The 23,440-nt window shown below is 41.3% G+C and overlaps 1 protein-coding gene across 1 annotated transcript in view; it reads right to left on the reverse strand.

Moving 5' to 3' along the window:
- Window positions 1–22,880, reverse strand: part of LOC120936142 (cytochrome P450 2B1-like) — a 41,236-nt gene extending 18,356 nt beyond the window's left edge. The window contains exons 1-2 of the mRNA XM_040348280.1: window positions 22,407–22,880; window positions 219–378 (exon numbers count right to left, since the gene is read on the reverse strand). Of these exons, the coding sequence (XP_040204214.1) occupies window positions 219–378; window positions 22,407–22,643 (397 nt within the window). The 5' untranslated portion in view covers window positions 22,644–22,880. The remainder of the gene's footprint in view (window positions 1–218; window positions 379–22,406) is intronic.
- Between the last annotated feature and the right edge of the window lie 560 nt (window positions 22,881–23,440).

Below are 23,440 nucleotides of genomic sequence, written 5' to 3' on the forward strand. Positions count from 1 at the left end.
GGAAGATAAAACCTGACAAAGGCTGAAATCCGTCTCAATACTGTCCAAATCTAAATGAAAAGTTGGGGCTTGAGTTAAGCTTTAAATAATTATCTAGCATAATGTAACTTTTTTATTCAAGATATTTATATCCTGAATGGAGCTCTTTCTAACATGTAACATGCACCATCTGCCTATTTTAAACTGTAGGGCTTTTTAAAGAACATTCTGTGATTTACCATCTGAAAGTGATGTCCTAGACGTTAAGACATGTGGTCTCTCAGAAAACTCTTCAGCATGGTTGATAAGGGCTTCTTTAATGGTGTCAAACCCACATAAGATAACCATCTTCGCTGGACCCAGCTTGATGCTAAACACGGTGCCGTACTCCTCAGACAGCTATAAAAATGATACAACAAAAATTAATCATATATTGAGAAACATCATGGGATATATGACATGTGCATGTTAGGTACCTACAGAGAAATTTCAGGTCATCTTTGGAATGCGTGTTTGTGTCTACATGACCAACAGCCCTTAGATTAGCCCAATCCAATATGGTTGGATAAGGATTAGAATTTTGATAGAAGGTAATAGCTTCTTTTTAAGATAGCCATTTACCTATAGTTTTTGGGTTGAATGTTTTTGATTTCTTTTTACCTCCTCTTCAAACAATAATTTTTAGAGGCCAGTGTCTCTATACTTTGCAGTTAGGATAATCAAAACAGTTGAAAAAGCAAGGGATCCTGCACACTGCAGCTTTTAAACTGTAGCACCCTGGGTTTTAATCAGGGAGCTCCTCACAAATTTAGTCATCATGGTCAATTGATAGAGATGTATTGATTTAGCCTTGTTGCACATTTCCTCTTCTATCACTAGGTGGCCGGGAACTTGGTGGTACTAGATATGAGGTGGGCATCCCAAGGTCAGGTTATGGGTATATGGGTTATCTCAGCCAATGGGCAGGGTTTTTTTTTAATCCGTTTGGCCTGCTGGGAGAACCTATATATTCGGGAGAGGTCAGGTGATCTGTGTTCTGTGCATAGGCGTGCGCACAGGGTGTGCCAGGTGTGCCCAGGCACACCCTAATCACTCCCTGCAGTGCAGAGTCCCCCTGCTGCCCGGTGTCCCCTCCCACAGCATGTCTGGCTTCCTACATCTTCCATTGGATACTGCAGTGGGCATACATAGACGATATTTCAGGATGAGTGGGGGAAGGGGTAATGTCATTTACTGGCCCCTTCACTTTCTGAATGAACACAGTGAGAGTTCTGTACCGTGTTTTTGAGCTTTCAGGTGCACACCCTAATGCAACAGGCTGCACACACATATGGTTCTGTGCCACCCGGACTGCCATCTGGGTGGACGTGTGTCTGGGCCTATCTTGAAAGCATTTGGCTGCCAGGCCATTTTAGGGCCTATCCAGAAGTAAAAGGGCAGTGCAGGGTTGGGACTGCGGCTTGCGGTCCAACCAAAAGTGACGGTTCTGCTGGCCGGAGAACCTGTCGTGGTCGGAGGTAGAAGGGAAGCTGTCACCACTAAGGGGCAAATCATCTTTACCAGGGACCACACTGAGTAACTGAAGCAAGTACCAAAGCAGTATTCCGAGCGGGCATGGTGGAGAATCGGGACACTTCAGGCAGTGATCAAGTCAGGTGACGCTTGTTGAGCAGCCTTGTGTGCCAAGCTAGGAACCCAGCCGGTCACCAGAGGTGAAGCTTGAAGGTATTGAGCCTGAGCCTGAGGGCTGTAATTGGCTTCCAAATAGTTAACCAGGGGACGCACGGGGTGTGCATTCCCTGGTTAACACTGATAGGCGTCTCAGCCAATCAGGTTCACCGGTTTTGGTTACCGGTAAGCTGATTGGCTGAAGCGACATCGAGGGCGGGACTACTTCGAGGGATCGTGAAGGAGGACCTGAGGATGGCCGACCGAGAAAGGTAAGTGCCAGGCGGGGGGGGACAATCTGGCGGCATTTTAGGGGAAAACTGGCGGCAATTGATGGGCACAGTGGCGACAATGGAATGGCACAGTGGCGACAACTGATGGGCACAGTGATTGATGGGCACAGTGGCGACAATGGCATGGCACATTGGCGAAAATGGCATGGCACAGTGGCGACAATTGATGGGCACAGTGGCGAAAATGGCATGGCACAGTGGCAACAATTGATGGCATAGTGGCTGTGTTTGGCATGGCACAGTGGCAACAATTGATGGGCACAGTGGCGACAATGGCATGACACGGTGGCGACAATTGATGGCACAGTGGCTGCATTTGGCATGGCACAGTGGCGACAATTGATGGGCAAATGTAGTGGCGCTTGCAAATACTAAAAACCGACAATAATTTAAAACAATAAAATATTCTAAACAATGATTCCTAAAGTATGAGAGTGAGTCCGTCCTCTACTGGGGTAAAAATGTGTAACACTCGAGGTCTATGCCCAAAGAATACCATCCAACATCAATAATTAGATGTGGAAGGAACTGCGAGTGAATAAATAATGAAATCCAATGGATAAAAGTGCCTGACTGGCCGCACAGTGTACATGGGATAATAATCCTTTTTTAAAAAATATGTGTCATAAATCCTTAAAGTGCTTGATGAAAAACAAGTGCAAAGTGCTAATAATTAAAACAATAATAGCAGTGAATGAAAGCTCCAGCTCTCCTGGAAAGTAGTGGTTAATTACTAATTAGCAAACACATGCAGGAAAAAGCAACAACTGAAAAGAAGTCCAAAAATGCAAGTGTCCTAAAAACCTAAACGGTTCAATCATAAAACTGTTGTTTTTCTGTGCAATGAAAAAGATATAATAATATAATAATAAAATAAAAAATAAAATATAAAATAAAAAAATAAAAAAATCATAAATAATAGTCCAAAAACAGATAGTACAATATCACTGCAGGATTAGTGATAGTGAATAAAACTATATCCAGTGCACAATCAAGTGATAATGAAAATATTAAAAATAAAGTCCAAAGTGCAAAGTGCATCTGTGCTCCATTCAACAATTCAGATGATCAGTGGTTAATTCAGTGAAGACTTGTTACATTGTGCTCATTCAATGAAGACTTGTTACATTGTGCTCATATGTCTGTGAATCAAACCAGCCCGATTTTCCTCAGTGTGGGGATTATTTTTACCAGCCTCTTACCTTCTTGAGGCTTTTACCAAGCCTGTAACAGGAGCTGCTCTGCAGTCACATAAATACAATCCAGGATCCAAAGACGGCTCACACTCCTCCCCATTCAGGCTCTCAAAAAGAAACACAGGAATGCCTCCATAGCATAAAACCACAGGATATCAGTTTAATAAAGAAAAACAAATACACTCACAAACATTGCTGTGTTAAACAGCGTGTGTACAATCGAGTGTCACCGCTCTGCGGCCGCAAAGCAGGTGACTTCACCAGCAAGCCCTCTGTGTCCTCCTCACGCGTATCGCGACAGCCCTACGTCGCTTAATCATAGGATAGAGGGCAGCTGGTGTGGACATGATTTTTATAGCGCCGGCATCACAAGTAAAGAGCTATGCAATTAGATAGCAATCATAAAATAAAAGTACATCTACATCATTGCGATCAATCTAGACATATAGTGTTTCTACAGTGATGTTAGATAAAATATGAATATATATAAAAAAACACATAATTCAGACACAGCGATCCTCTGAGTTAAGTGCTCCCTCTAGTGGTAGGAGGAAGGAATAGTATAAGTAAGATATAGGTGGACTGTTAAATGTCGCCACCTGCTGGAAATGTAAGGTGCATATTTCAAATGCCCAGCCATCCACCTCATTGTCGTGCTGAACATTTAGATTAATCCAATTATATTCAGAGAGACAGAACATAATAAGAAAAAAGGCAGTGCGGAACCCAGGTAGGCAATCTTCTACTAATTTATGAAATAATTCATAAGTGTAAAAACCCTGATCAAGGCTAAAATATATGTGGTGGGGAGATATAAAGCCACAATAAAATAAAATTAAAATGAATAATCCAATGTAAAAAACCCCTTATGTGGCAATATTAACCATAAAGTGACTCATATGTATAAAACAATGGCCAAGGCTAATAAATATATGGTAAAAAATTCCAGAGCCACAATAAGAAATATAATAAGGAATAAATGTTAAAAATGTCAATATAAAATGGCAATAAAAAGGAAAATCCAATACTGTAAGACCAATACATGGTTGCGCTAATCAAATAACCAGGACCAGTAAATAAGTACGGTGATGTAACCCTAAAACCACAGCAGTACCTATTTAAAATTATTGGTAAAATAATTATAAAATCACTAGTAAAAGAATCAGGCAAATAGGTAGTTAAAAGTTGGATATAAAACAATTCAAATCAAACTCGACATTGTGCCCCTGTGGCGTGAGGGTGCATAACTCGTGTATCCAACGAGATTCTGCCTGACTAATTTTCTGCACTTTATTGTCTCCTCTCCAATGCGGTTTGTATTTCTCTATCCCCCACACCATCAATGACGAGGGGTCTCTATTGTGGCACTGGTCATAGTGGCGGGATAGACTATGCTTGGGGAACCCATTGATTATGTTTTGTGTGTGTTCCCGAAGTCTTTTCCGCAATTTCCTTTTTGTTCTGCCCACATATTGAATCTTGCATGGACATTCCAACAAGTACACTACCCCCTCCGTCTCACAGGAGATAAATTCTTTGATTTTATATTGTTTCCCTGTAAAACAGGAATTGAAAGTCTCTTTCTTCTTTTTGCTCTCTTTGGTGCGTTTGCAAGTAAAGCATTTTTTACACGGATAGTACCCTTTCTCATTAAAAAATGAAAAACTTTTTTTCTCTGGTGGATCTAGTACGTTTTTAGCAATAATATCTCTCAGCGTTGGGGCCCTCCTATATGTGAATAGGGGTTTTTCAGGAAGTACCTGTGCCAAATGTCGGTCGGCCTTCACAATATGCCAATATTTTTTACAGATCGCCTCTATTTGCTTGTGTTGTACACTATAATCCATTATTAATGGTATTTTTCCAGTGAAGGAGCTGTTTCTCACAGAGTCCTGGATCAGCGTGTCTCTATCCAAAGTGACTACATCTTTGATTTTTTTCTCAATAAAATCTGGTTTGTAACCTTTTTCTATAAATCTTTTGCCAATAAAATCAGCCTGTTCCAGGAATACGTTGGTTTTCGTACAGTTTCTCCTCAATCTCAAGAGCTGACCCTTCGGTATATTCTCTAACCAGGGATTGTGGTGGCAGCTGTCCAGAGGCAGATAACTATTTCTGTCCACAGTTTTAAAATGAGTTTGAGTTACTAGTTTCGTCCCTTCTTTAGTAATCTCAAGGTCCAGAAAGTTGATTTTTTCATCACTCAGCTCCCAGGTTAATTTAATATTCTTGTCATTTGAGTTAAGATAAAAACCGAAGTCAATAAGACTCTCCTTATCCCCATCCCATATAATTAAAATATCATCAATAAAACGCCTGTATAAAAGTAACTGCTGTGGTTTCCTATTATATAAAACCTCTGCTTCCCACTCTGCCATGTAGAGATTCGCAACACTTGGTGCATATTTTGCGCCCATGGCAATTCCACAAATTTGCTTGTAATACTCATGCCCGTACCAAAAATAATTATGATCCAAACTATATTCCAAACAAATAGAGATAAACTTTTTTTGTGCATTTTTTAAGTCACTTAAAGTGTTCAGTGCCCAATTGGTGGCCTGTACTGCTTCCTTGTGGTTGATGATTGTGTAAAGTGATGATACATCTGCAGTAGCCAAATACACTGTATTTCCATCTAGTGAGATAGTATCTAATAGCTGAATCAAGTGTTTTGTGTCTCGGAGATAGGATTCGGTTTTTTTTCACTAAGGGTTGTAGGAACCAGTCTATGTATTCTCCTATTCTCGCACCTACGGAATTTATTCCATTCACAATGGGTCTTCCTGGAGGTTCATCTCTTGATTTGTGTATTTTTGGGAGTGTGTACAGAACTGGGATTTTGCATCCTACAGGTTGTCAATATTTCGCTTCTTTCTTGTTTAGTAGGTCTTTCTTGGTCCCTCTTTCTACAAGTTTCGCTAGATCATCTTTATACCGGATTATGGGGTTCCCTGGCAGTTTTAAATATGTTGTGTTATCACTCAATTGGCGATCAATCTCCTTTTTGTAGGCCACTTTGGACTGGACAACAATAGCCCCCCCCTTATCGGCTGGTCTTACAACTACATCATTTCTTTCTTCTAATTTTCGTATGCCATTCTTAATGTCCCCTGGATCAGATATTCTCTTGATTTTCTTGATTTTCATGTCATACAAGGCCTGAAATATGCCCCAAAGAAAAACTTCAATAAGTTTGATGCATATGTGGACATTAATAAATTTGCAAGAAGTCTCCACATAAAGAAATATATGATGAATAAACCTGGAGAAGGTATAACCAGAAATATTACTGAAGAAACAGATGTTGTATACAGTAATCTTAGAAATAAATCAGTTTTCAAGCCGCCCATAAGTAATGATGGACATATTGAAGCCTTCAGACGGATGGTACTAAAAGACTTGTATGACATGAAAATCAAGAGAATATCTGATCCAGGGGACATTAAGAATGGCATACGAAAATTAGAAGAAAGAAATGATGTAGTTGTAAGACCAGCCGATAAGGGGGGGGCTATTGTTGTCCAGTCCAAAGTGGCCTACAAAAAGGAGATTGATCGCCAATTGAGTGATAACACAACATATTTAAAACTGCCAGGGAACCCCATAATCCGGTATAAAGATGATCTAGCGAAACTTGTAGAAAGAGGGACCAAGAAAGACCTACTAAACAAGAAAGAAGCGAAATATTTACAACCTGTAGGATGCAAAATCCCAGTTCTGTACACACTCCCAAAAATACACAAATCAAGAGATGAACCTCCAGGAAGACCCATTGTGAATGGAATAAATTCCGTAGGTGCGAGAATAGGAGAATACATAGACTGGTTCCTACAACCCTTAGTGAAAAAAACTGAATCCTATCTCCGAGACACAAAACACTTGATTCAGCTATTAGATACTATCTCACTAGATGGAAATACAGTGTATTTGGCTACTGCAGATGTATCATCACTTTACACAATCATCAACCACAAGGAAGCAGTACAGGCCACCAATTGGGCACTGAACACTTTAAGTGACTTAAAAAATGCACAAAAAAAGTTTATCTCTATTTGTTTGGAATATAGTTTGGATCATAATTATTTTTGGTACGGGCATGAGTATTACAAGCAAATTTGTGGAATTGCCATGGGCGCAAAATATGCACCAAGTGTTGCGAATCTCTACATGGCAGAGTGGGAAGCAGAGGTTTTATATAATAGGAAACCACAGCAGTTACTTTTATACAGGCGTTTTATTGATGATATTTTAATTATATGGGATGGGGATAAGGAGAGTCTTATTGACTTCGGTTTTTATCTTAACTCAAATGACAAGAATATTAAATTAACCTGGGAGCTGAGTGATGAAAAAATCAACTTTCTGGACCTTGAGATTACTAAAGAAGGGACGAAACTAGTAACTCAAACTCATTTTAAAACTGTGGACAGAAATAGTTATCTGCCTCTGGACAGCTGCCACCACAATCCCTGGTTAGAGAATATACCGAAGGGTCAGCTCTTGAGATTGAGGAGAAACTGTACGAAAACCAACGTATTCCTGGAACAGGCTGATTTTATTGGCAAAAGATTTATAGAAAAAGGTTACAAACCAGATTTTATTGAGAAAAAAATCAAAGATGTAGTCACTTTGGATAGAGACACGCTGATCCAGGACTCTGTGAGAAACAGCTCCTTCACTGGAAAAATACCATTAATAATGGATTATAGTGTACAACACAAGCAAATAGAGGCGATCTGTAAAAAAATATTGGCATATTGTGAAGGCCGACCGACATTTGGCACAGGTACTTCCTGAAAAACCCCTATTCACATATAGGAGGGCCCCAACGCTGAGAGATATTATTGCTAAAAACGTACTAGATCCACCAGAGAAAAAAGTTTTTCATTTTTTAATGAGAAAGGGTACTATCCGTGTAAAAAATGCTTTACTTGCAAACGCACCAAAGAGAGCAAAAAGAAGAAAGAGACTTTCAATTCCTGTTTTACAGGGAAACAATATAAATCAAAGAATTTATCTCCTGTGAGACGGAGGGGGTAGTGTACTTGTTGGAATGTCCATGCAAGATTCAATATGTGGGCAGAACAAAAAGGAAATTGCGGAAAAGACTTCGGGAACACACACAAAACATAATCAATGGGTTCCCCAAGCATAGTCTATCCCGCCACTATGACCAGTGCCACAATAGAGACCCCTCGTCATTGATGGTGTGGGTATAGAGAAATACAAACCGCATTGGAGAGGAGACAATAAAGTGCAGAAAATTAGTCAGGCAGAATCTCGTTGGATACACGAGTTATGCACCTCACGCCACAGGGGCACAATGTCGAGTTTGATTTGAATTGTTTTATATCCAACTTTTAACTACCTATTTGCCTGATTCTTTTACTAGTGATTTTATAATTATTTTACCAATAATTTTAAATAGGTACTGCTGTGGTTTTAGGGTTACATCACCGTACTTATTTACTGGTCCTGGTTATTTGATTAGCGCAACCATGTATTGGTCTTACAGTATTGGATTTTCCTTTTTATTGCCATTTTATATTGACATTTTTAACATTTATTCCTTATTATATTTCTTATTGTGGCTCTGGAATTTTTTACCATATATTTATTAGCCTTGGCCATTGTTTTATACATATGAGTCACTTTATGGTTAATATTGCCACATAAGGGGTTTTTTACATTGGATTATTCATTTTAATTTTATTTTATTGTGGCTTTATATCTCCCCACCACATATATTTTAGCCTTGATCAGGGTTTTTACACTTATGAATTATTTCATAAATTAGTAGAAGATTGCCTACCTGGGTTCCGCACTGCCTTTTTTCTTATTATGTTCTGTCTCTCTGAATATAATTGGATTAATCTAAATGTTCAGCACGACAATGAGGTGGATGGCTGGGCATTTGAAATATGCACCTTACATTTCCAGCAGGTGGCGACATTTAACAGTCCACCTATATCTTACTTATACTATTCCTTCTCTACCACTAGAGGGAGCACTTAACTCAGAGGATCGCTGTGTCTGAATTATGTGTTTTTTTATATATATTCATATTTTATCTAACATCACTGTAGAAACACTATATGTCTAGATTGATCGCAATGATGTAGATGTACTTTTATTTTATGATTGCTATCTAATTGCATAGCTCTTTACTTGTGATGCCGGCGCTATAAAAATCATGTCCACACCAGCTGCCCTCTATCCTATGATTAAGCGACGTAGGGCTGTCGCGATACGCGTGAGGAGGACACAGAGGGCTTGCTGGTGAAGTCACCTGCTTTGCGGCCGCAGAGCGGTGACACTCGATTGTACACACGCTGTTTAACACAGCAATGTTTGTGAGTGTATTTGTTTTTCTTTATTAAACTGATATCCTGTGGTTTTATGCTATGGAGGCATTCCTGTGTTTCTTTTTGAGAGCCTGAATGGGGAGGAGTGTGAGCCGTCTTTGGATCCTGGATTGTATTTATGTGACTGCAGAGCAGCTCCTGTTACAGGCTTGGTAAAAGCCTCAAGAAGGTAAGAGGCTGGTAAAAATAATCCCCACACTGAGGAAAATCGGGCTGGTTTGATTCACAGACATATGAGCACAATGTAACAAGTCTTCATTGAATGAGCACAATGTAACAAGTCTTCACTGAATTAACCACTGATCATCTGAATTGTTGAATGGAGCACAGATGCACTTTGCACTTTGGACTTTATTTTTAATATTTTCATTATCACTTGATTGTGCACTGGATATAGTTTTATTCACTATCACTAATCCTGCAGTGATATTGTACTATCTGTTTTTGGACTATTATTTATGATTTTTTTATTTTTTTATTTTATATTTTATTTTTTATTTTATTATTATATTATTATATCTTTTTCATTGCACAGAAAAACAACAGTTTTATGATTGAACCGTTTAGGTTTTTAGGACACTTGCATTTTTGGACTTCTTTTCAGTTGTTGCTTTTTCCTGCATGTGTTTGCTAATTAGTAATTAACCACTACTTTCCAGGAGAGCTGGAGCTTTCATTCACTGCTATTATTGTTTTAATTATTAGCACTTTGCACTTGTTTTTCATCAAGCACTTTAAGGATTTATGACACATATTTTTTAAAAAAGGATTATTATCCCATGTACACTGTGCGGCCAGTCAGGCACTTTTATCCATTGGATTTCATTATTTATTCACTCGCAGTTCCTTCCACATCTAATTATTTTTTTATTTTTTTTTTTTTTTTTTTTTTTTTTTCACGTCAGACTCTGCTCACATATAGCCGAGAGGCTAGCTCACGGTTCGCCCGCCCTTAGCATCTCTCTTGCGGCTTCGCATCATTCGTGGGTTTTGTTTTTTTTTTTTTTGTTTTTTTTGACATTACGAATTTTACATTTTTAAGCTGTTAAGTTAATATTTTCCCGCTTGACGAATCTGACTACATTCTTTGATAGCGTATCATAATTAGCTTATATTAATTAATCCCTCTTTTTTTTTTTTTTTTTTTTTTTTTTTTTTTTTTTTTTTCCCCCCCCCTTTTTTCTCCCCCCCTTTTCCCTCCCCCCCCCCCCCCCCCCCGGATCTGTGTGCCATGCAATCCTCTCCGCGATCTCTCAGCTCTCTGTTTCTATCATTCCCTGGACGAACTTCTCTGTGGATTTGAACACTTTCCACTTTTCCCAAACCATCCTGTTTTTGTCCTCTTCTCCTGACTCCTCTGCATGCAAGATACTCCATCTCTTCTATATATTCCACCCCTTTCTATCCATTCTTTAATTGATGGCCTCTTTGGGTGTAACCAATTTTTAGGGATCAGAGCCTTAGCTGCGTTTAAACAACACTGGGACCAGAGTTGTTCCATATTGTTTTTTTGTTTTTTCAGTTCCGTGAAACAAACAGGTCAGCGGGCTACATAGAATCGTTTCTCCTGTTATTTCTACGATGTATTTCAAAATTTCTTTCCAAAATTCCTGCATTCTCGGGCAGTCCCACCATATATGTATCGTTGTTCCTTTTTGTTTACAGTTTCTCCAACATAGCTCTGAATTTCTAGGGTGGATCTTATTCATTCTTGATGGGGTCATGTGCCATCGCACCATACATTTATAGTTTGCTTCTATGGTGGTAATATCCGCAGCATGGTTATAAACTGCACCTATCATTTGTGTTTTATCAATTTTTTTACCAATGTCGCTCTCCCATTTTCCCAAAAAAGGCAATGCTTCCTGGGTCTCAAGTTCTGTTAGTATCCCGTATACCTTTGATATACCGTGTATCAGGGGCTTGTCCATGCTGCATATTTTTTCTATTGGGTATAGTGTCTTATCTTCCCTAATTGGTTGTGGTAGTGTGCTCACGAAATGTTTTAACTGCATATACTCCCATTCACTCATGCTTTGTTCCCCTTCCCCTATTTTTATCTCTTGTCTAAGTTTAATTTTTCCCCGTGTAACAATATCTTTTAATTTTTTCTCCCCTAAGTGTTTTCCAAAACGTGTTCCGTTACCCTGGTGGGAAAAAATTTGTGCCTGCTAATGGGATTAATGGGGAGTTATACTCCCATTTTTCCCGTCTCAATATTGTGTCCCATATCCTAAATACGTTCCTTGTTATGTTGTGTGTATTCGTGCTCATTTCCCTCATGTTCCGGTGGTATCCATACATTTCTTTTTAATAGTGTCCCACTTAATATTTCTTCCATACGTACCCCATTTTTTTTGTGTATGTGCGTTTGTCCATTCTACCAGCCTGGCTAGGTTTACAGCAAAATAATATCTTTTTATGTCGGGGAGCCCCAACCCCCCTCCTTTTTTTTTCATGCTCAACAATGAATAGCTTAGTCTAGCCTTTTTACCTGCCCATATATATTTCAAAATTACTGTTTTGATTACTTTAAAGAAGCTTTGCGGTATTTTTATTGGGAGCATTTGAAGTTTGTATGTTATCTTTGGTAAAATCATCATTTTAAACGCGTTAATCTTGCCTATCCAGGAGATATGTTTTTTTGCTAAGTTTTTCAAGTCTTGGTTAATGTCATTAATTAAAGGGACAAAATTGGCCGAGTATAGTTTTTCCACTTTAGATGTAATTTTTATACCCAAGTACGTTATAGCTTCTTTTTCCCATGTAAATGGAAACTCTTTCTGTAGTTCTTCTGCTTATTTTTTTTCTATCCCCAGATTCAAGATTACCGTTTTTATCAGGTTTATTTTAAAATTTGAAAGTTCTCCATATCTTTTTATTTCCTTTATAACATTAGGGAGGGATACTCTAGGCTTGGTCAGATATAGGAGTATGTCATCCGCATACGCCGCCACCTTGTGTTTCTTCATCTCCCACTCTCACCCCTCCTATCCCCGGATTTTCCCGGATTTTTGCTAACAACGGTTCCAAGGCTATTACATATAAGAGAGGTGAGAGGCGGGCACCCTTGTCTGGTTCCGTTTTCCATGTTGAACACAGATGACACACTCCCATTGACCTTCACCCTTGCCGTCGGGTGGCTGTACAGGTTTTTTACCCATTTCATGAACCTTGGGCCCAGGCCTATTTTTTGTAAAGTTTCCATCATAAACCCCCAGTCGACTCTGTCAAATGCTTTTTCGGCGTCTAAAGACATGAGTACGACTGGGGGTTTCTTTTTTGGGTCTTGTTGTAACAGTAACAGGGTCCTTATACTATTGTCTCTTCCTTCTCTGCCTGCTACAAAGCCCGCCTGATCTGAGTTTATTAATTGCGGCATTAAACCTTTTATCCTGGTTGCTAATATTTTCGCGTATACTTTCAGATCTGCGTTTAACAGTGCTATTGGACGATAGGAGGAACACAACGTTCCATCTTTTCCCGTTTTATGGATGATAGAAATATTTGCCAAAAGAGATTCTTTTCTTATTTCTTCTTCCTCTCCTATTTTGTTAAAATAGTTACACATCTCTGGGACCAGAAGTTCGCTAAATATTTTATAATATTTGATCGGCAAGCCATCGGGGCCTGGACTTTTCCCGCACGGGGTTTCCCTGAAGGCTCTATGTACCTCTTCTTGAGTTATTGGGGCCCTCTAGGGATTTAATGTCGTTTTGAGAAATTTTAGGTAATTTTGTTTCTTCTAAGTATTCCCTGATTTTCCTTTTTCTCATCTTTTCTTGCTCTTGTGTTTCCTTGGTTCTTATCGAATATAATGAACTATAGAAAGTCCGAAAGGATTCCGCTATTTCAGACGTCTTATATTTCATAAGGCCGTCTTGATTCTTTATTTTTTCGATGTAGTTTTTTTTTTTTTTTTCCCTGGATATTTTGGCTAAGTGTTTCCCTGGTTTGTTCCCCCATTTATACCTCTCTTTTCTAACATTTTTGAATATGTCTCTTGTTTCAACCTTCATCAGATCTCTAAGCTGGGTCCTCTTTACAATAATTTCATGATATATTTCATTTTCTCCTCGTTCTTTATGTGTTTGCTCAAGTTCAAATAGCTCAGTTGTTAATTTTTTCATGTTTAGTTTCCTTATCTTTTTTTTCCCTGCTCCTATTGAGATTAATTTCCCTCTGATGTATGCCTTATGGGCCTCCCAAACGGTAGCTACCCTTACTTCAGGTGTGTTGTTAAGGGTGAAATATTGATCCAATTCCGTTCTCACTATGTTGTTTACCTCTATATCCTCTATAAGTTCTTCATTTAGGTTCCATGATCCTTTTCTTTGCTCTATTTCTTTGAATCTAATTTCCGCTATTACAGGAGCGTGATCTGAGATTGTAGATATCCCTATCGAAGTTTTAACTACCTCTTCCAATAACTCATGGTCTACCAATATATAGTCCAGTCTTGAGTATGTTCGTGCACGGAGGAATAGTAAGTATAGTCTCTTTTATTTGGATATGTAATCCTCCAGGGATCTATTAAATAGAAGCTATGCATTTTTTTTTTCAATATTCTAAGCTGTTTAATATTTCGCCTCTGAGCTCCGGATGTACTATCTAGTTGATAGTCCATTGAGAGATTAAAGTCTCCTGCTAGTATTACATGTCCTAATTTAAAGTCCATTAAGGCATTCAAAATCCCCCTCAGATATTATGTGGTTGGCTGTTTGGGCAGTAAATATTTGCCACGTGTATTTTTTCCCTTGGAGTACTCCTTTAGGAACAAATAACGACCTTCCGGGTCTACTTTCCTATCTTCTACTGTAAAGGAGTATTCTTCCCTATTCCTATGGCGACCCTTTTGCTCTCTTCTTTGGGGAGTCCCCGTAGTACCAACTAGGAACTGCCCGAGAAATACAATCTGACATTAGAGTCCAGCGTTATGTGTGTCTCTTGCAGGAAAACTATTTCAGCGGAATACCTTTCAACTTCTCTTAGTACCCATATGCCTTTTTTCGGGGCAGCTGAGACCTCTTACATTATATGTTAAAAATGTTATGTTTGTCATATTTTTTTTTTTTTTTTCCCTCTGTCTTGGGTATATATGTTCTTTCCTGCTGCATGACACACAGATCTGAGTCCCTTTCCCCCCCTCTCTAATCTTCCCTCTCCCTTCCCGCCCAGTCACCTCCCTCCCTCCCTTCTCCCTCCCCCCCTCCCTTCCATTTTGTACCTTGCCCTTGTTCTTCTATTGGGCTTCTCTCCCTCCCCCCCCCCCCCCCACTCAATCCCTGACCTTCTGGTCATATTTAGAGCTTTTTTTCAATTTGGCGCTCCTGGCGCTCTTTTGCTCCTCGGGCTGAGGTGGAGTTCTGTTTTAGCCCGGTCTCCTATCCCCCTATACTGGGGAACTGGTGAAGAAGCACTCTCTGGGTCTCCTCTCTCACCGGGTTCCACTCGTATTTTACTATCTTGACCCTCCCCCTCTCTCCCCCCACCTACGACCCCCCCCACCATTCCCCCCCTCCTCTACCGGTCACACTCATAATCTTTGGTGTTGGGAATGCTAAACTTTGACAAATTCTGGTGTTTCCTCCAGAAACCTCAGTCTTGCAGAAACACCATTTTTCCTGCCTATTAGGCCACGCTGGGAATCCCCAGTTATACTGATATCGTGCTCCTGCAAGACACCTAACAATGGTTTTAAGCTTCTTCTTCGTTTAAACGTCTCTTGTGACAAATCTTGATAAATTTGAATAATATGTTGATCATATTCTAACGGCGGCTTCCCTCTCAGTTTTCTCCATAGCTGTTTTTCTCTTCCCAGCTTTCAAAACGCACAATAATGGTCTCTTGGGTAGTCCTGTACTCTCTCCCTAGGACGTCTTATCCTGTGTGCTCGTTCTATTCTGAGCGGGGAAGTTGTTTCTCTCTCTAATATTGGGTTACAGATTTTTCTTATTATTTCTGGGAGTCTCAACCTGTGTCGTTTCTGGAAACTCCGCGTATTCTAATGTTCTTTCTTCTGTCCCTGTTCTCTTGATCTTCTAATTTATACGCCTGTTCTCGTTGGTTTATTTTTAATGCTTTTATTTCATCTTCTAGCTTTTAAGTGAGGTTACATTGTGGTCAACTTTTTTCTCACTTCTTCCACTCTTTCCAATATATGCCCATATTTCTCTCCATTTTTTTCCATTTGCGTTTTAAGAGATCTTTCTAAAGCAGCGAACATTCCTTCCATTTCTCTTTTAGTTGGCAAAAGTGTCATATCCTGCGTTTCTCCCTTATTTCTCTGATCTAAATCTGTTTCTTTATCTGTTTCACTATCTTGGTCTGTTCTGCTCTCTAAGGAGAGATCTGCAAGTGTTTCTGAGTCCGCCAAGGTGTAAGCTGGCCCTTTTTTCTATCTTTTTTCTTTTCTTTTTCTGCTTGGCCTGCTCTGTCCAGTCGATGGTTTTTCTATGTGCTGGTTATCCCCGTATATCCCTTGTGTCACAAATTTACACATTGGGCCTGGCCTTTGACTTAAACGGGGTACCTTTGGGATTGCCCACCCTTTACTATTTCTTCCTCTTGTAGTCATCCTTGCGCCTGAATTGTAACTACGTCACCTTTAGAGAGGTTCTGAAAGAGAACCGTTTACACGTGTGATAGGTGTGTACTGCACAAGAAAAAGGAAACTTTTTAATGTTTCTTATATCACAGTCTAAAGTTGTTATAATGTTTCTTCTCTTTTGGCTTCTCTTTGGCTTTGACTTAGAGCTATTTGGGGCACCGGCTCATGTACTGGCCTCCCCTCTCCTGCCCGTCTCCGACACCGTGTATCTCTAGGACCTCCTTCTATGGGTTTTCCTGGCTCTGTAGTCGATTACTCCCTTCTTCTATCCGACCACAGTGTCAGTCTATCAGATACAGTGCACAACGATTTCCGTATGTCTTGTACATCAATTAATCTCCATAAGAAAAAAAACAAAGAAAGTATCCAAAAAAGGGAACCTCCAGAGAAACTATGAGGTTGCCAACCTCCATACAGAGACCCAAAAAGACAGTGCTGATCTAATATCTCTTGTATCACCTTTTTTTTTTTCCTTGTTTTAAAATCAGTCCCAATCATTTATCAGTCTCCTCGGAGAGGGGTGTCCCATTTATTTAATTCAATTTTCTTAGTTGAGAAAAAAAATAAGGCGTTTGTACTCACCACTTCGATGGTTAGAGTGCACTGTGGGATGTACTCACCAGTCCAATAATTGTCTGCATGAGAGGAGCTTACCCACTGCTGTAATATGTTCCAGGGTTTTCCCCACCTACTATTGTAGCTTGTGAAGTGATAAAAGATGCCTGGCGCAGACTGGATCCTCTTGGGGTTAATCTAGGCTTGTACCCCCTTTGCCTGGACTTCAGGGCCACAGAGCCAGATAGCCACCCAGCACTCCGTGACTCCCCCCCCACCGAGCCCCCCTCCCAGAGCCGCTCGACACGCCTGCACGGCGCATCCGCTCGCACGCTCCAGGGACCCGGGCAGACCAGGGAGAAGCTACACCGAGGAGCAGGCACGCTGCCTGTCAGCCCGGACAATCAGGGGAGACAAGGCAGATGCAGCGCCGCGACAGGCCTAGTCAGCCGGGAGAGTCGAGGGAGACGGGGAAGCCGCCACGTGATCGCCCACGTGACAGATGCACAGACGGAGGATACCCGTACAGGTCCGCTCCAGCCAGCGGGAAGCTAAGTCCGAGGAGGGAGGTAGGTAGCGGGGGGGGGGGGGGGGGACCGTGCGCCCTAGTGGATGTGGAGCGGAGGGAGCGGGGGGTCAGGTTCTTGATCATTTCAGCGTGATCTCGGAGCGTGGCTGGGGAGCAGGCATCCCGTCTAGCTACTCCTCCACACTGACTGCGCCATCTCTAGACTCCTCCCTCCTCCTGTGTTCGTCCACATCTAATTATTGATGTTGGATGGTATTCTTTGGACATAGACCTCGAGTGTTACACATTTTTACCCCAGTAGAGGACGGACTCACTCTCATACTTTAGGAATCATTGTTTAGAATATTTTATTGTTTTAAATTATTGTCGGTTTTTAGTATTTGCAAGCGCCACTACATCCCCCTGTCTATCATATGCTGTCAGTGCGTGAGCACTATTAGTTGTGGCTGCTGCTTGATTGTAACTTTTAATTTATTTGTACCACTATATATATTTTTTCCCGGGTTAGGCTGGTTTGCGCATTAGTTCCCCCCTTGTTTTAAATTGATGGGCAAAGTGGCGACAATGGCATGGCACAGTGGCGACAATTGATGGCACAGTGGCTGCGTTTGGCATGGCACAGTGGCGACAATGGCATGGCACAGTGGCGACAATTGATGGCATGGCACAGTGGCGACAAATGATGGGCACAGTGGCAAAAATTGATGGCACAGTAGCTGCGTTTGATGGCAAGGCACAGCGGTGACAATTGATGGGCACAGTGGCTGCGTTTGATGGCATGGCATGGCACAGTGACTGCGTTTGTTGGCATGGCACAGTGACGAAAATATTATGGCACAGTGGTGACAATTTTATGGCACAGTGGCTGCGTTTGATGGGAACAGTGGTGGCAATTGATGGACACAGTGGCGGCAATTGATGGGCACAGTGAGGCTGCAATTGATGGTTTTTTTTTCATTTGTTTGCACCCCCCCACAAATTTTGAGCACCAGCCGCCACTGGAGCTAGGTATTTGTATACATGCAAGATTAAGTGCTGTCTTCTCCATAAAAGAGAAAAGGGGATTCAGAAGTGCTGTCTTTTTGTCTATTAAATTATTTTATATCACTTGACCTTCGTTTTTAGATTGTAAGCTCTAAGGCCCCGTACACACGAGAGGATATCCGCTGGAAACGGTCCGCCGGACCGTTTCCAGCGGATAAATCCTCTGGCGGATTTGGATCTGATGGCTGTACACACCATCAGATCGAAATCCGCGAGGAATACATCTGCAGTGAGGTGTCGCGCCGCCGCCGTGACGATGACGCGGCGACGCTGGAAGGTAAATACTTCCACGCATGCGTCGAATCATTACGACGCATGCGAGGGAGGGGAGCGGATGGACTGATCCGGTGAGTCTGTACAGACGACCGGATCAGTCCGCTGGACTGGATTCCAGCGGATAGATTTTGTAGCATGCTACAAAAATTTTATCCGCTGGGAATCCGTCGGCTGGATTTTTATCCGCCGGGAAATGTCCGCTCGGACGTACAGGCGACCGGATCTATCTGCTGGAACTGATCCGCGGATCAATCCCAGCGGATAGATCCGGTCGTCTGTACAAGGCCTAATGAGTAGGGCCCTCTGATTCCTCCTGTGTTGAATTGTATTGTAACTTTATTACCTGTCTTCATTTTGCTGTGCAAACTGATGGTGCCCTATAAATCCTGTGTACAAATAGCAATAATAACTGAACTGGCAAAACAGGACAAAAGAGTAGTAGCGGAAGAGATTGATGCCATCTGTCTTTAACCACATCATTACTGGACAGTTTCGCCCTCTTCCTTCCCAGACCAATTTTCAGCTTTCAGCGCTCTCGCAATTTCAAAGATAATTGCGCTGTCATGCTACACAGTACCCAAATTAAATTGTTATAATTTTGTTCACACAAATAGAGCTTTATTTTGGTGGTATTTATTCATGACTCCGTTTTTATTTTTTGCGATATAAGCAAAAAAATTGCGGAAATTTGGAAAAAATATATTTTTCTTCTTTCTATTTGAAAAGAAATCCAATGAAAATCTAATTTTGTTATAAATTTAAGGCAACATGTATTCTGCTACATGTTTTTGGTAAAAAAAAATCCTGTTACTTGTATAATAATTGGTTTGTGTGATCACGGACTGATGTACACAGATGATCATGTACATATGTGCGCAGGTGATCACGGACATATGTGTGCAGAAGATCATTGGGACATGTGATTTTACTGTTACATATGTGGGGGACATCTGTTTTGGGAACATATGTGTTTACACTGTGGGGACACTAGACTGGTGATCAGTGAGTACAAAGCTATATAAAACAGCTCATACTCACTGATCACCAGTCGTCTGCAGTGATCTGCTCTCCTCACCGACAACTTCTGTGTGAGGAGAGGAGAGCCGATCACCTAGCAACCGGCTCTCTATTTACATCACATGATGGCTGTGATTGGACGCGGCCATCATGTGATCAGGAGGGTCAATCACAGAGCCCTCCTGCTGATCGGAGATGCGCCGTGTCCGGGTGACATGAGCGCATCGGGATCGTGCCGCTGCGTGGGCATGCGCAAACGTGATCCCCCTCCATCTGAGGGATGTTCCTGAACGTCCACTCAGAAGGAGAGAGTTCCCACCTGGTCGAATATGTACAGTGACCGGGTGGGAAGTAGTTAATGTTTGGACTGTACTTGGCAGTAAGATTGGTTGTTTGTTTGTTTCTTGGACCATTGATAAGAACCCGCTAAATGATAAGTCAGATGTGTTGTACGGAGTTTAATTAATTTCTCAGAACACCTGTAGGGGGTCAGTGAGCTGTATTATGGCAATCTGTACTCTCTATGCAACTTTCAGAAAGAAGATAGCCATGTCGCTCTATAATTTGACTGGGTACAGAACAGTGCCTGAGCAATACTGTAATGCCGCGTACACACGATCAGTTTTCTCGTCGGGAAAACTGTCATGTTTTCTCTTGGACAAGAAAACCGGCCGTGTGTAGGCTCTCCAGCAGTTTTCCAGACGAGAAAACCACAGAGAATCACGACGAGAAAATTTAGAACATGTTTTAATTTTTCTCGTTGCGAATCGCAGCGTTTTTTCCTCTGCAGTTTTCCCATAGGGAAATACTGCGGTGGAGCATACACACGGCTGGTTTTCTCGACCGGCCGTGTACATGAGGAAAAGGCACCAAGCCGGTCCTCGGTTTTCCCGTCGGGTTTCTCGGCAGTGTTTTCACCGCCGAGAAACCCGATAGTGTGTACGCGGCATAAGGCTTTTGTGTTATCCAGTCTACAACTGAAGTGTTGATCCCCAACCCTCTGCTCCATCACCCCCTTTTTGCAGCAGGTACTAGAGATCAGGGAAGAGGCTCTAGCAGTTGTAGTTAATTTGGAATGGGTGTGGGGCATTGAATCCAAAATGACAGGCTAAGAGGGCCTTCAAGGAACCAATGAGTGAGTGAGTGAGTGAGTGAGTGAGTGAGTGAGTGAGAAACTTGTAAAGCTCAACGCATGCAAACTGAATCGCCTCTGGGCGCTGTATCCATTTCATGGGTAGGGAACCCCTTGACCTCAGAAGAGATGGGTTTTAATTAGGGCTGTGCAAATTAACTTTTAATTAATCGAATAATCTTTAATTTTTTTGATCGATCAAAATCTTTTTGATCAGTTAAATTTCTTTTGATTGGTACTCACCTCCCCGCCGGCTTCTGGGCCTTCAGGGAGTTCCGTCGGAGATCCAGTAACGTCAAGGACACCGGCGGGGCTTGCCGTGTCCATCTGAAGGGCTCCTTTGCTATGCCTTGATATATCTGCATGCCAGCGGGACCTTCCTATCTGCCACACGCAAGGGCTGTTACACTTCCATCTATCACTTCCCTCTATCAACCTGGGATTCTACAACCATCCACTGAGAGTTGTGATAGTTCCGTTCATGGGACATCTACATGCCGACGGACTGATGTTAACCTCTCCTCATCTGGATTCAGCAGTGGTATCGTTGTACACATTTTTTTATACCAATATCATACTTAGCTACATGTTTTTATGACTGCTTTTGGTACCGTTTATTATTACTCGCACCATTTTTACAGTTTATGTAGCTACATCGATTTTATCTCTAGTGCAATATTTATTTTGTTTCCTACTTGAAGACTATAAAAGTTTTAATGCTATTCCCATCGAGCGCTGCCTTTGTGTGTTTTGTGTATCCTGCTATCCATTTTCCCAGTGGTTGGTAGCTGTGCTGGGAATCAGCCTGCAAGGAGATCAGTTAAAAGTAGTTGGATCTGTATGTGCATTATAATTAATCGAAATTGGTCGATTAATCGATTAAAAAAAAAAAAACGATTAATCGAACAGAAACATTTTGATCAGTAACAGCCCTAGTTTTAATCTTTCTCCTGAAGGCCAAGTGGTCTGACTCCAGTCGGATGGTGGTTGGTAGTGCATTCCACAGGCGAGGTCCCTGGACTGCAAATCTTCGATCTCCTTTGGACTTGTATCTTGCTTTGGGTATCTGGAGGAGGTTTTGATTAGTGGATCGCAGAATGCGATTGGGGTTATGGGCTTTTATTTTTTCGCATAGATATTGGGGGGCGTTGCCTTGAATACACTTATGTATTAGACAGAGTGCCTTGAAAGTGATTCTGTCTTTTACTGGCAACCAATGAAGGGATCTCAGTGAAGGTGAGATTGATTCCCATGGTTTTTTCCCAGTCACTAGTCGAGCGGCCGTATTTTGAACGACTTGCAGATGGGTGATTTGGTATTTGGGGAGTCCTAGATAGATCAAGCCCATTTGAAGTGGTTCTCCTGTTAAGACAGAAGATGGTATTCAGTGGGATAGCGGAGTATGGACAGTTCAGGGTTTACCTGCCCACCAACTTCTACATGGGGTGTGTCCCAAGCATCTTTGTATAGCATAGTACTTATACTGAACATTTGGTGACTGATCTATTGTGCCATTTACTGTATAATGGCCATAGTATTCCCTGTTCAACACCACTGATCTGGATTAAAATATATCTGGTTTGCGTGCAAACTCTTGTATTGTCAGTTGCTTCCACCACACTCAATATATTTAAATTTTTATTAATACCTCTTAACAAAACCAAGTTTGCTATTTATTTTCACTAGTCTTTTAAAAAAGTTTCATAAGTTTTACAAAAACAGCAGAATAAGTGCTTAATTACCTTCATAAAGACACAGTGACGTTTTCGGAAGAGGATCAAATGTAAGTTTCCAATGAATGGTAGAGGCTTTGGCCCTGGAGGGTAGTTGTCATCATATTGTGGTTTTTGGTCATAATAGATTTTGACTAAAAGCAGGATGAGTATGATGGACAGAATAATTGTCACAAGATCCATGGCAGATGTGTCTTCAATTCTAGAGGAAATCGGGAAACAACAGAGAGAGTTAACATGAAGCATTGCACCTTGGAATTGACAACAACTGTTTACTTGTTTGCCTTTTCAAGCTCACTCAACAAAAAATTAGGTTAAAGCGACAAAATCTTTGAAGCTCCCATGTTTATAAGGCTATTTGTGTCCCATTAACCACTTGAGCTCCAGAAGGTTTTACCCCTTCCATTTTTTGCTATTCAGCACTGCGCTACTGGAACTGGAAAGTGCGCGGTCATCAGTGTTTATTTTGGCAGCAAATTTCGATTTAGTTTTAGTCTTATGCCGCGTACACACAATCTTTTTTTCGGGTTCTAAAAAATTACGTTTTTCAGGCTCTAGAAAAAAATATGTTTTTTTCAACTTGATCATTAAACGGCCTTGCCTACACAGGATCGTGGAAAAAAAAATGCTCTAGCAAAGCGCGGTGACGTACAACACGTACAACGGCACTATAAAGGGGAAGTTCCATGCGGATGGCGCCACCCTTGAGGCTGATTTTGCTGATTTTGTGTTAGTGAGCCTAGGTTCACACTGCTGCGAATTCAAAATCGCGGTAAAATGCGATTTCCCTGCGATTTTGCCGCGATTTCGGCCGCAATTTAATGTAAATCGCGGCCCGAAATCGCAAAAAGTAGTACAGGAACTACTTTTTGAAATCGCAGATGCGGCGTCGCACTGATTAGGACAGTGCCATTGCCGACAATTGCCGCCGATTTGAGATGCGATTTGACATGTCAAATCGCATCTCAAATCGTACCCAGTGTGAACCAGGGCTAAAAGACAATTCGCGCTTTTCTGTCTGTTACAGCGTGATGAATGTGCTA

Source organism: Rana temporaria, chromosome 4 (assembly GCF_905171775.1).
Source record: "Rana temporaria chromosome 4, aRanTem1.1, whole genome shotgun sequence".
Taxonomy (NCBI): Eukaryota; Metazoa; Chordata; class Amphibia; order Anura; family Ranidae; genus Rana; species Rana temporaria.